The sequence below is a fragment of the Sarcophilus harrisii genome, chromosome 5 (assembly GCF_902635505.1).
Source record: "Sarcophilus harrisii chromosome 5, mSarHar1.11, whole genome shotgun sequence".
NCBI classification, from domain to species: domain Eukaryota; kingdom Metazoa; phylum Chordata; class Mammalia; order Dasyuromorphia; family Dasyuridae; genus Sarcophilus; species Sarcophilus harrisii.
This window is the reverse complement of record NC_045430.1, coordinates 187,433,678-187,446,468: the sequence shown is the minus strand read 5'-3', so window position 1 is coordinate 187,446,468 and position 12,791 is coordinate 187,433,678. Positions and strand designations below refer to the sequence as shown.

General features: G+C 37.1%; 1 protein-coding gene across 1 annotated transcript in view; it reads left to right on the top strand.

Annotated features, from left to right (window-relative positions):
- SVOPL (SVOP like) overlaps window positions 1-12,791 on the top strand; it is a 60,787-nt gene that overhangs the window by 38,867 nt on the left and 9,129 nt on the right. The window contains exon 11 of the mRNA XM_031939151.1: window positions 2,081-2,170. Coding sequence (XP_031795011.1) covers window positions 2,081-2,170 — 90 coding nt within the window. The remainder of the gene's footprint in view (window positions 1-2,080; window positions 2,171-12,791) is intronic.

Genomic DNA, 12,791 nt, shown 5'->3' with positions numbered 1-12,791 from the left:
GAAAATTAAATAACTGGTTTCATTAACTTAAGCTAGAAAAAGCAAATGTTTCAAGGTTTAAAAAGAGATGTGATCTGTTTGGATTAAAGATGTCCGATTTCTAGAAATTTTATAGTTGTGGAGAGAAAAAAAATGAGTTTTGAGGAAAACTGAAATATATGAAGTTAAGTACTCATTTATTTGGAGACATGCAGTTTTATATGAAGTACTCTTTTTTTTTTTTTTAAAGAGATATGCAGTTTTTAGGTATATTACAGCTACAGAGAGAAAAACATTTTTTTGAGGAAATTGAAATGTATTCATTTCTCATTGACTCACTATATATATATATATATATATTTATATACATATAAATATAATTTTAACATCTGTTACAGTAAGAACATAAAAGAAATCCTTGACATAACTACTTTATTCCCAAAATTGTCTAGTTTGGGATATTACCTTTAAAAATATTCAAGGCCATACTTAGAAATTTGGTAATCCGATTTTCTTTGTAATGTTTTCACTTTTTGTGACAAGTTGGGCCACAATTTGGCATCTTTCCATTTTCTGCAGATTAATGAGAAGCAGGCAAAAACTTGAGCAAAGGAAACTGCCAATGAACTGGGGAAACAAAGGAAAAGGGGCTTTGGGGATTTAGGGTTCTCCCTAGAGGCAAGTTGATACGGAGAGTGAGTGATGGAAGGGGCTATTGTAACTGTCATCTGGTTAGTCCTTTGAGAACTAGTCAGGAAGATAGGAAGCAGTCAACCAGCTTCTAGAAAAGTCATGAAGTTTCCTCAACTCTATTCTAAAATGTCATATACCCCAACTGGATAATTGTAGGAGCAAATTAATTATGCTGAAGATATCTTTGTTTCTCCTCTCATAGGTATTAGATCAATATTTTTTAGGAAGCTGAAAAAATGAGTAATGTGTACATCTTGATTTCCCTCAAACTTATGTTTTTTTTTCCTTTGTGGTTATAAAATGTTTGGAAATTTTATGTCTTTAAAATTGGCCCTAGAAGGATCTGAGATAATTACTAGCTGTGTGACTCTGAAAAAGTCACATAACCCTGATTGCCTCCTCCCCAAAATATGATAGAATTTTAAAAATCAATATTTAAATCAATTTAAATTAAAAAAACAAATAATTATTTAACTTAACAAGATAATTAATAAAATAAAAAAATAAAAATAAGTATTGCATATATTTCAATTTCTTTCAAACTCATTTTTTCCCTTCTCTCCATGGCTGCAGAAGGCCGTGAATTCTTTTTTATTGTGAAAGTGACAATATTTCAAGATTTGTCCTGTGGAACAGGGATTAAATGGCTTGCTTATTCTTGGTCCCTGAGGGACTTAGATGCTTATGTAGTCCTCTTAAAACAAAGAACCTGATCATATTACTTCCCAGTTCAAAAATCTTCTTTGTACCTACTTATTTATAGAATAAAAGACAAATGCTACCCTTGGCATTCAATGGTCTCTGCAATGTGACTCAAGCCTACCTTTCCATTCTTGTTTCACATCATAATTTAATACTTGATATCCTGATAAACCAGACCTCTAGCATTCATTTCTTGCCTGGTCTATTGTGGTTGTTATTTTTTTCCTTTTTAACCTTATGATAGTTGACACTCATATACAGCCCTTTAATATTTGCAAAGCTCTTTATGTTATTATTGTATTTTTGGAGGATCAGATCAATATGAGCTCGGAATGCTATAGGTCGGCCACAAATAGCCCCTATGAACATTTAGGGTGGGATTCTCTCACTTGTCTGAGTTAACTAAATTCTTCTTGGCTCAGAGAGCACCTTCTCAGACGAGGGCTCGTCATGCTGGGTGATCCTGTGCCAGGGTCACCCATGCAGTCTATTCTAGAGTTCTTAACAGAGACCTTGAGAGTGTGTTGCTTTTTCTGACCACCTTGTGAGGGCATGGATGCTCTTGAGGTCTCCTCCTTCAAATGACTGAGCCAAACGGCTCTATCCGATGTGATTCAGGTCTGCACTCGGTCTGGGGCATGCTGGACTCGGGGAGGCAGAAGAAATGAGTATTTAATGATTAATCGAGGCTTCTCTTCTGCTGCAGGTCTACCCCACCCCTATGCGAGCTTTGGGCATGGGCACAAGTGGCTCTTTGTGTCGGATTGGTGCGATGGTGGCTCCCTTTATATCCCAGGTGAGCAGTGAGCCTGAAGAGGATGGAGTAGTGGAGTACAGTGGAGAAGTAGAAGAAGAGACTTCAGAAGGGAAGCCTGACCAGGGATTGTACTTATCAGAACGTTCTCTAAATCTGTAATCCTCCAGGAAAGCGGCACTGAGCCCCTACCCAAAGATGAGAGATTGTCCAGGCTTTTGGGTCATTCAATAATACAGGGAGGCAGCATGATGTAGGAGAAAGAGAAGCTTTCCCTATGGCTTAGACAAGTAAATTCCCCTTAGAAGTCTCAGTTTCCTCATCTGTAAGAGTATGGAGTTGGGCCAAATGATCTTTAAGGTCTCTTCTAGCTGCAGTAGTCTAATATCTGTGTGCTAGGGGGAGATATAGCAGGGATGATGTCTTTCCTTGTTAGGAGAAGGTTGTGGAAGCCCACTATGGATTCAGGATCCTCCAGGGACCTGTCAGAGTGGTGTCACTATCACAGGAAGCATGGCTTATTACTAAGAAATCTAGATCTCAGGGGTTTGAACCACCTCAAGATAGGGCATATTTGCCTCTACAACTCAGGGGAACAATCCTGATTCTTACAATTTTAACCTCACAGATATATTACATTATTCCAGGTGTAGTCGCTTTTCAGTGACAAATGACCTCCTTGTGGATTCCTTTTAAGAAAATGTGTTAAGATAATGGGATATCATGATTGTACATGTATAGACCCATATCAGATTGCTTACTATCTGAGGAGAGGGGAACAGAGAGAGGAAGAGAGAAATTTGGGACTCAAAACTTGAAAAAAAAAATCAGTGTTAACAATTGTTTATATGTGTAATTGGGACAAAATAAAATGTAAAAAAATAGGTAACTCAGGGAGACAGTTCTAGAGTATGTATTTCTATGTGGGATTTGGCACCTTCCACCCATCTTTTAACCACTTCAGAATCACTGGTAAGAGGTAATGGGTTAAAAGTTAAAAGTTGAGGAATAAAAATCCACCCCCAACCTAGGGGAATTTGAGAAGGTATCAGACAGCGGTTATGAGGAAGTGAAAGGAGGTAGAATTCCAGCAAAGGGGAATAGGGACTTATCTCTTGTACTTTCTATCCTGAGGTTTTATCCTAGCCTTTCCTCTCTGTGCCTTTTCTTGCACTGTCCCCCTTACCTGGAATGGACACCTGCCCCATCTCCATCTGGTGAAGTCTTTCTCTTCCCTCAGGATTCAGCTCAGGTGTTCCCTTCACAAAGGTTTCCCTGCCCCTCAATCTCCCTAGTGAAAGCGATCCTTCCCTTCTCAAATTTCCCTTAACACTTTACCCAGATCTTTCTTTTGCTGTTCTCACTTCCTCCTATATTATAGATATTCGTGCACATCTTTCTCCACATTTGATTATAAGCTCCTTGACAGCAATGTCCATTTAATTGAACAATTCAACAAATATCTGTAGGTAGCTAGTATGTACAAGACACACACTAGGTATTGAGAAATAGAAAGACAAAAGTCTATTTACAAGCAGCTTATGAACTATGTAAGGGATGCTGTATGTGTATAGGAAATAAATAACAAGTAATATTACTCAGAGGCTGTGGTAAGAGAGTCCTAATAGCAGGAGAGAGGAAGAGGGAAAAGGTGTTCAACTCCATGGTCTCAAAGATTTAAATCTATAATCCTAAGAAGTGAAGAGGGAATGCATTCCAAACATAGAACATAGCCTTGTATCCCTGGCACCAAGCAGAGCCATAATATATAATAAGTATATATTATATAATATATAATTAATTATTATATAACATTATATATTTATAATATATTTATTATAGATAAAATAATAATTATATGTACTATAATTATATATTATAATAATATAATATATATCTTTCTTCTTGTTTGGTCATTTTAGACTTTTGTGACCCGCTTTGGGATTTTCTTGGCAGATACTAGAAAGGTTTGCCATTTCCTTCTTCTGCTCATTTTATATGGAAACTGAGGCAAGCAGAGCAGAGTGACTTATCTTGTGTCTGAGACTGGATTTGAGCTTAGGAGTATGAGTCACTGAATATGGGGTCAGTGCTCTAGCCTGCCCGCCACCTGACTGCCTCCTATTATACCCAGTCCGCGCTTAATGTTTCTTGAACTCCATGGAGTTACTAACTCAGCTGGGCACACCGATGTCCGAGTACCTCTTTGGGTTATACCTGTGTCTGTTCTGTGCCTTACAATGACCTTGTTTCACCATGCTAACAGACAAACAGGCAGCTTTGTGGAGTTTGGCGGCCTGAACAACACTAGATGTATTCAGTTCCTGGCCCAGTTGGGCGAGTTACTCGATCCCCCTGAGCCTCCCAGAGCCCCCAGAAACCCTGGAAAAAGAGCGCCCACTGGGACAGATCCATTTATACGTAATGGGTCCTCCTGGGGACTGGAGGGCGAGACTGAGGGTTTCTTCCCATGTGCCTCCTCCCTCCTTTTGAAAAGAGAGAGATTTGGACTATCTTGACCTCTCAGAGGAGGGAGGACCTAGAAAATGAAGGGAAAGACAGAAAGAAGGAGAACATGGGAGGAAGAAAAGGAAAGAGCAAATTATGAGGGACTTTTCTACTTTGGGTAAAGGGATTTTGATTTCCTGATGGGTTTCTCCCCATCCCACCCCCAGAAGTTTTCCAATTAATCCTAAGGTTGTTACTGGCCAAACTGGCACTTCTTAAGAGTGATGTTTTATTCTCCCTTTTTTTTTTCTTTTGTGTAGATATTCAGAGATAAGTAATTTGATCAGGGTCACATAGCTAGTAAGTATCTAAGGGCAGATATGAATTCGGATCCTACTGACTCCAAAGCTGGTACTCTGTACCACTCAGCTGCTCTGAGTTTCATTCTCAAGAGCTTACAAAATCATCTAGTCCAGGGGTTCTTAATTTGGGCTCTGTGGACCCTCAAAGTGTCTATGGCTAGATTTTATGGGGTCCATAAGCTGTATCATGGGGACAAGGAGCAGCTAAAGGGCACAGTGAATAAAGCACAAGATTTGTAATCAGAAGGACCTGAGTTAGAATCAGGCCTCAGACACTTCATGGCTATGTGATCTTTGGTAAACCTCTCAACCCTGTTAAAAATGCTGGAGAAGGAAAGGGCAAAGCACTTCTTGCTCGTAAAATAAGCCATTTGAAGAAAGACTTTCTATTTTTGCCTTTCTATCTCTAGTACCAAGCAGAATGCCTGGTAAAAAGCAGATGCCTGGTAAAAAGTAAATTAATACTTTTTGATTGACTGAATTTGTATTTTCTCTTTTAAAAATTGTCCTTTGGGATCCTTAAGAGGGAAAGGATTCTGGGTGGATGGTGGAGTAGGTCAGAAAATTCCAAGCTCTCCAGATTTCTCCCACAAACAAAATAAAATTGTGCCTTAGAGTGAACATAGGTCAGTGAAAAATAAATAAGACTTGAGACAGAACAGGTGTCCTCCTGGGACAAGCAGAGAAGACCTGAAGAAAGAACCCAGTCTAGGCTAGCTCCGCAGGAACAAGTTGGGGAGCCCTGGGGTGAGGAGTCAGGGTCTGAGTCCAGGAAGACTGAGGGAACCTCGGCTGATCAGGAGTGCCAGGCCCACTGTGATGCTGAGATGCGACCCTGGGCGAGAAGGAGCCAGCACCCGGTGAGTGCAGAGGCAGTGGGGCAGGGATGCTGCTGGCTGCAGGCACCTGCAGAAATGGGGAGTCCTTGGTTTGGGTTTCCTGGCCAGAGGGGAGAGCCGAGGTAAAGTTAGAGACACTATCCCTCCTCACGCCGGAATTAGAGGAGTTTATGCTAATAGTTCTCATTTAAAATGTGTGTGTGATATAGACAAAGAAGAAAGAATGCAACCATAGAAACTTGCTATGGGAATAGGGAAGACCAGGTTCATCTTAAGAAAACAGTGAAGTTTAAAAAAAAAAAAAGCCTTTTCTACCCCAAAGAGTTATGTAAAATGCTCCTTGCCCAGAAGAAAAAGGTAACCAATAGAGATCCAGAGTCTTAAGAAAATAATTCTTTGAAAATTAGAATTGGGCAAGGAGAAGCTATAAGAGATCAAATAATAACAAAACAAAATATAAAGAATGAAAAAATTGAATGAAGAGAATGTAAAACATTTTTTAAGAAGTACAACAGATCTGGAGAACAGATCAAGAGAAAACATAAGAATAACTGGACTACTGAAAGCTGTGACCAAAAAAAGAACCTTAATACAATAGTACAAGAAATAATCAAAGAGTTATAGACTATAAGAGGAAAATTGAAAAAGAAAAAAGCTACCCATCATTACCTTAGTATAGCACCTTCCAAAAACTATAAATAAATAAGGGTGGGAGGGTATAGAAGGGTGTGTAAATTTATGGCAATGGTACAAGGAACACAGATTAATGGGAAAGGGATAAAGAGGGGGGAAAAGGATGGCATTTAATAAGGTGGGGCACAGAAAGGAAAAAGGAGGGAAAAGGTGTGAAAAGAAGATAAGGGAGGGATGCATGGATGGAGGGAGGTTAAATAATAGCCAGATGAGTTAAGGAATAGAATTAAACTAGAAGAGTTAGCAGGAAAAGGAAATAAGAGATGAACACAAATATTATAATAAGGATCAGGAGTAGAATATATTAGGAAAAAAAGCTAGTCATCATTGATCCCAGACAAAGTCAAATTTAAAAGATTAAATAGAAATCTATATGTCTATATATGTGTAAATGCACACATATGTTTTGTGTATATGTCAACATGTAGGCATCTAGTGAAAATATATGTATTTGGTATGTGTATATATACATACATACACATAAATACCCATACACACTTTTTTTTTTTTTTTTTTTGCCATTTTGTCCATTATGTATTAGCCCCTGGAATCTTGGGAATCTGGCTCCCTAACAGTCCTCTTCTCTGTCACCATTGATCTTGACTCCAGAAATATTCAGAAGCTTCAGACAATGCTGTTACCTCAGACTGGCCAAAACTAAGACTCTCTCTTCATCTACTCTAATATTTAGCAAAGTCTGATGAATTACCAACTCTAGGGAGTAGTGTGGTATAATGAAAAGAGCACTGAACTTCAGTCTGAAAATCTGGGCTCAAGTCCTGACTTATACTATCTCTGTGTTTTTGGTCAAGTCTTTGGGCAACCTTTCTGCCTCAGGTACCTTTTCTGTGAAATAAAGGAGCTAGATTTGAGGGCAACTAGAGTTATTGTGGATAGAACCCTGTAATGGAAATTAGACTAGACTTTGAATTTGGCTTTGGTCACTTACTAGTTGTGTGGTCCAGGGCAGTCTCTAGGCAATCTCTTTGTGCCTCAGTTTCCTTGTTTGTAAAATAAGAGGGTTGAAAGTGAGGGCTTTTAAAGTTTTCTGACAGCTATAAATTTGACTATATTTTTATCTTATCTTTTAGCTTAACTTTCTTTTTAAAAGATAAAATATCTTTTATTTTAACACGTCTTTTTTTTTTTTTTTAAACTGGTTAATGATTTGGTTTTTCATTATCAATTCCTAATTTTCTTCCCTAGAATGATTTGTTTATATGGTTAGAATATCATTATTGAGAACATTCCTTCCCTCTTGAGTTGTCTTTCCCTATATAATTTAAACTAATGGGCTACTACTTCTTCCTCTGAAACTCTGTTCTGTCCGACAGGGGCATGACACATTAGGATTTAGACCAGGTGACCTCTAAGGTCCCTTTAAATTCTGATCACATTGGTCTGTCCCCTTCCTTATCTATCATAAACTCTGAGACAAGAACATTGCCATTCATTCTAGATGTTACTTTAAAAAATTTTTTTTCTGGTTATACATATATTAATTTTTAAAATATACATTTCTTTATGAATCATGTTGGGAGAGAAAAATCAGAATAAAAGGGAAAAACCATAGGAGAGAATGTTTTGAAAGTCTAGCATTGTTTTGGAAAAAAACAATGAGAATAGAGTGGAAGTTACCAAGATGCAAATTTAGTGTTGATGCAAGACTTTTTAACAATTGGAACAGTCCTCAAATATTATCTGATGTTGTGAGTCAAGACTCCCCATGCTCATAGTACACCCACAAGAACTCTCAAATAGTTTGAATTAACATTATCCTCTAGAAGACTAATTTGAGACTCAGCTATGGGCCTTTGGGGGGAGAGTTGGTATAGACAGTTGGTATAAACAGTTAAAGGACTCTGGACAGGAGCTCCTCAGGCCCTAAGGAATTTCTTTGCAAATAGCTTTTAATTTCCTTGCAAGCCAACTATTTTTAGCTTTATTGTGGGTTGTTTTCACTGCCTGGTGAAATGTTTTAGCCTGGGAGTTATTGAATATTTTTATATTTTAAAATGTGTATCTTATCCTTTAGACTTTGAATGATCCACCCAAGCAAATATGGAGCCATGAATGGAATGCCATTCATATCACTTAGCTATTTAATACATACATATATACATGTATATTTGTGTAAACATATATATTCATATAATCCTGAATTACATAATGATTTATGGGATAACTAGGATTGCCACTAAGTTGACATTTATGTTTTGTTCAGCTACATATGTAGATACCAGGAAGAAGGAAGGAAACAAGCACTTATGGAATACCTACTATGTGCCAGACAGCCAGATGGCTCAGTGATTAGTGTGCTGAGCCAAGAATCGGGAAAACCTGAATTCATATTCAGCCTCAGACACTTAACTAGCTGTGTGAACTAAGGCAAAGTCACTTAACACTAACCTGTTTGCCTTAACCCACTGGAGAAGGAAATGGCAAACCACTCCAGTTTCTCTGCTAAGAAACCCCCCATTTTTCATTTGAGGAAACTGAGACAAACAGAGGTTAAATGATTTTCCTAGAGTCAAATAGCAAGTAAGGGTTTGAGGCTGAATTTGAACAGGCCTTTCTGACTCCAGGCCCAGTGCTCTGTCCAATGTGCCACTTTAGTTAACAGATAAATAATTGTTGCTGAAGGAAACTAATCCAATTTCTGAGTAAGAATGCTAATTGTGTTGCTTCATAATTTACTTTCATATATTATGTCTTTAGTAATGATTCTCATAACTTTTCAATATGCTAACTCTTCAATATGTTCTTCAGAAATTGATTATCAGGTTTTTCAGGTAATGTTACTCATTTAACCACAACTAAAGAGAAATCTGTGTGTAAAATGCTGCTCCTTCCTTATATTGACATTTACTAAAAGGACAAATATATAAGAAACACAGAAGAAAAGCAAGTCTTTAGATAAAAAGGCTTGAGGAGAAACACACATATATAGAAGCAAGGAGCTTCCTTAGCTGATGGTAAAGGTAGTTATAAAACATTTTTTCTACCAGCTAGTTTACATATAGCCATTTTTAGAATTTTGAAGTTTATAACTAGGGAAATGGAGTCAACAACTTTGGGACTACAGAACAAATGTAATTGGACTATTTGTGAATAATATGACAGGAATATGGATTTGGGGTTTCTTAGTGTAAGTTATAAGTGCACTGCAGCACGAGTAATGAGTAAGAAGTGGGAAAATGAATAAAGAGACAGATGTTAGAAGCGGCATACAGAAGCCAATGTGGCTGAAAAACCTGGAAGCAGAGAAATGAAAGGGAGAAGGAGACAGAAGAAAATAGCAGATACTGTGAGCCAGAATCAGCTGATTAAAGATGGGCAGCCTTTTGCAGTTAATACAGGGAGTTGTTCTGAGTGAAGGAAAACTCTGATCCTGAGAACTGAATGAAGGAAGCAAAATTATGTCTTTTGAAGGTTTGAGAAAAGGCTTGTCTTGATAAGGATTTACAGCTTGAGAAAAAGAGGCTTGCCTGTTTTACACTGCTTCTGCATCTTGAGAAAAGATCTGAATTTTTATAGGTATCAGACTTAAGGGAACTGATTTTCGCTGAAGAAATTTATAACTGCTAAGGGAATATATCTAGAAGACACTGAAGATCTAAGGCTTAATGTTCTAAAGTAGCAGAGAAGTGTTTTTGTCCCACAGATAAATGGAGAGGCTCAATAGGGAGGAATATATTCAAGCAGCAGGTGTCATGTTTCCTAAAAAGATCAAGGATACTCAGACCTGGAATACAGGACTGTAAGTGCATGAAGTTTCCTACTCGTGGCTCACTGCTAGGTTTCTCATTGTGTTCCCTCATACCCCAAAACAAAATACATTGGTGGGTGAGGATGATCAAGGATTTATGATTATTCTTACTTTGTCCTTTTTGTTTAGTAAATGTCTCATGATGTATAGTGTTTTAAAGAGAAACACACTAGTGGGGGCTCAGGAGTTTTAACTGTTGGTAGATCCTTGTCTCTGCTCATACCAGAATTACCCTCAGGACTCTGAGAGTGAATTGTAACTTATTGGGGAAACTAATCAGTCAGTGTAGATGCAGTTTGGAGTAAAGTCACCCCAGTCTTATGAGACCTAAAGAGAACTGGGAGTCACTGTTAACACCCAAATTACAAAATCAAAACAAATAGATCCTAATTAGCTATCTATGTATTTCTGTAACTTTTCCCAAGAAAGGATAAAAATGGCCTTTTATTATAATTTGTCATCATTGGTAATAGTCCTTTATGCCACATAAGGATTTATGAAAGGAATTTGAGAAGCTGGAGGTGGGGGTGGAGATAATTGTGTGAAAGCATAAGGTTTGTTTGCAGAGGGAATAGGAAATAGAAACAATGGGCAGAAGTTGCAAAGCAATAAGTTTAGATTTGAAGTGGGGAAAAAACCTTCTAATAATTAGATTTGCAAAAGTAAAATGGGTTACCTTGGGAGATACTAAGTTTCCCTTCACTAGCTGTCTTCAATAAAGGCTCAATGATCACTTATTCATTATGCTATAGTAGGGAATTATTTTTCTGGACATGGGCCGAATTAACATTGTCATCGTGTTTTCTTCAAACTCTGAAATGTTGTTATATATATATACACACACACACACCCTTAGATAAATGATGGAAGGAGTATGGAAAAGCTGAAGGCTAACCAAAAGATGTAAATCTGAATGAGATTATCTCTTGGGATTCAAGATGGAAAGAGAAATGGATAGGCTAAAATAGCATCAGTGGTACATGAGGAATTGGGAAATATATCCGTGAAATAATGTAATCTCTTCTCTTTTCTCTGAAGAACTTGGAGCTGGCCAGCAAGGAATAGAGAAAGAAAGAGAATGTCTCCCTCTCCCTAAGTACTTGCTTTATCAGGAAGTTCCTTTAAGGGTGTCCCTAAGTCATTGTCTAGGCAGGGATTGGGAAGGGAAAGGAGAATGTTTTTCTCACTGTGGCCGGCAAAAATAGAACAAAAACCATCATTCTATTTTCAGAGAAATCCATTTGTAAATTATCCCATATTAATGTTAACTTACAGCATAATGCTGTTTTTTACCTTCGTTTTTTTTCTTTTTTTCCCCTTTCACTGGACAGTAGGAGGTAGCATGAGGAAAATCCATTGCCTTTAGATTCTGAAGCAGGGTTTAAATCCAAGTTTATTACTTAACTATGGACAAATAACTGGCTTTGCCTCTCTGGACCTCTTTCTTTGCTAGTAAAGTGACAAGTTTGGATCAGATGACTTCTAAGGTCCTTTTCAATCTGAAATTATCTTAACACCACCTGAAATTTCTTTGATTCCCAACTTTCCTTTACTCCTTCTTACTCTCATCCTTTTAAATATAATTGCTTGAAAGCACGATAGTAGATCATATTTAAAGAAATTTCTTAATGACCTTTTCTCCCTTTTTTGTGGAAGTAATCCTATCTTTGAATGTACCATTTTGTAAACTGGATTTTTTTTTTTTTTTAATTTCTTTGAAGTGGATGTGACTTGGGAGATGAAATCTATTGATTTGAATAGTGGTTAGTGAAACAATTTCCTCATTCTTCCTATATATCACTCTTCTTTTGAGATAATCCCAACATAATAGTTTCATACCTATGTCCAGTAAATATCCTAAAAAAAAATTTTTTTAAATGTTTTAGGGACGTATAGCTCTGTGCAATCTAGTATCTATATTATCTAGTGATAAAGTTCTGAGGGTTTACATGTATCTTCTTACATAGGGATGTAACTTGAATTCCTTCTCACTTATGTTTAACATTTTGTACTTTTCTCGAGTCTTGTGTTTGAATGTCAAGCTTTCTGTTTAGTTCTGATTTTTTCATTTAGAATGCTAGGTTATTCTTGGTCTTGTGGAATGTCATAATCCAAGCCTTCTGTTTCTTTATAGTGGCAGCTACTAAATCTGATGTGAAAATGACTGTGGTTCTATGGTATTTGAATTATTTCTTTGTGGCTGCTTGCATTTTCTCTTTGATCTGAGTTCTGGAATTGAGCTATAACATTACTGAAAATATTCATTGGGGAAATTTCTTTTTAAGAGGTGACTGGATTCTTCTAATTTCTATCTTGCCCTCTGGTTCTTAAAATTTTTGACATTTCCTTTTTAATTTTTAAAAGTGTCTGTGCTTTTTGTGTGCATGGCTCTCACATAGATTAAAAAGAATTTTAAGAATCACTGAACTATCTTCCAGATCAGTGGTTTTCCAGAGATATTTCACAATTGTTTTTTCAATCTTTTGAACTTCGTCTCATGGAATTATTAAGATGTGACCAATTCTGATTTTTAAAAGCATTTTTTTGTCTTT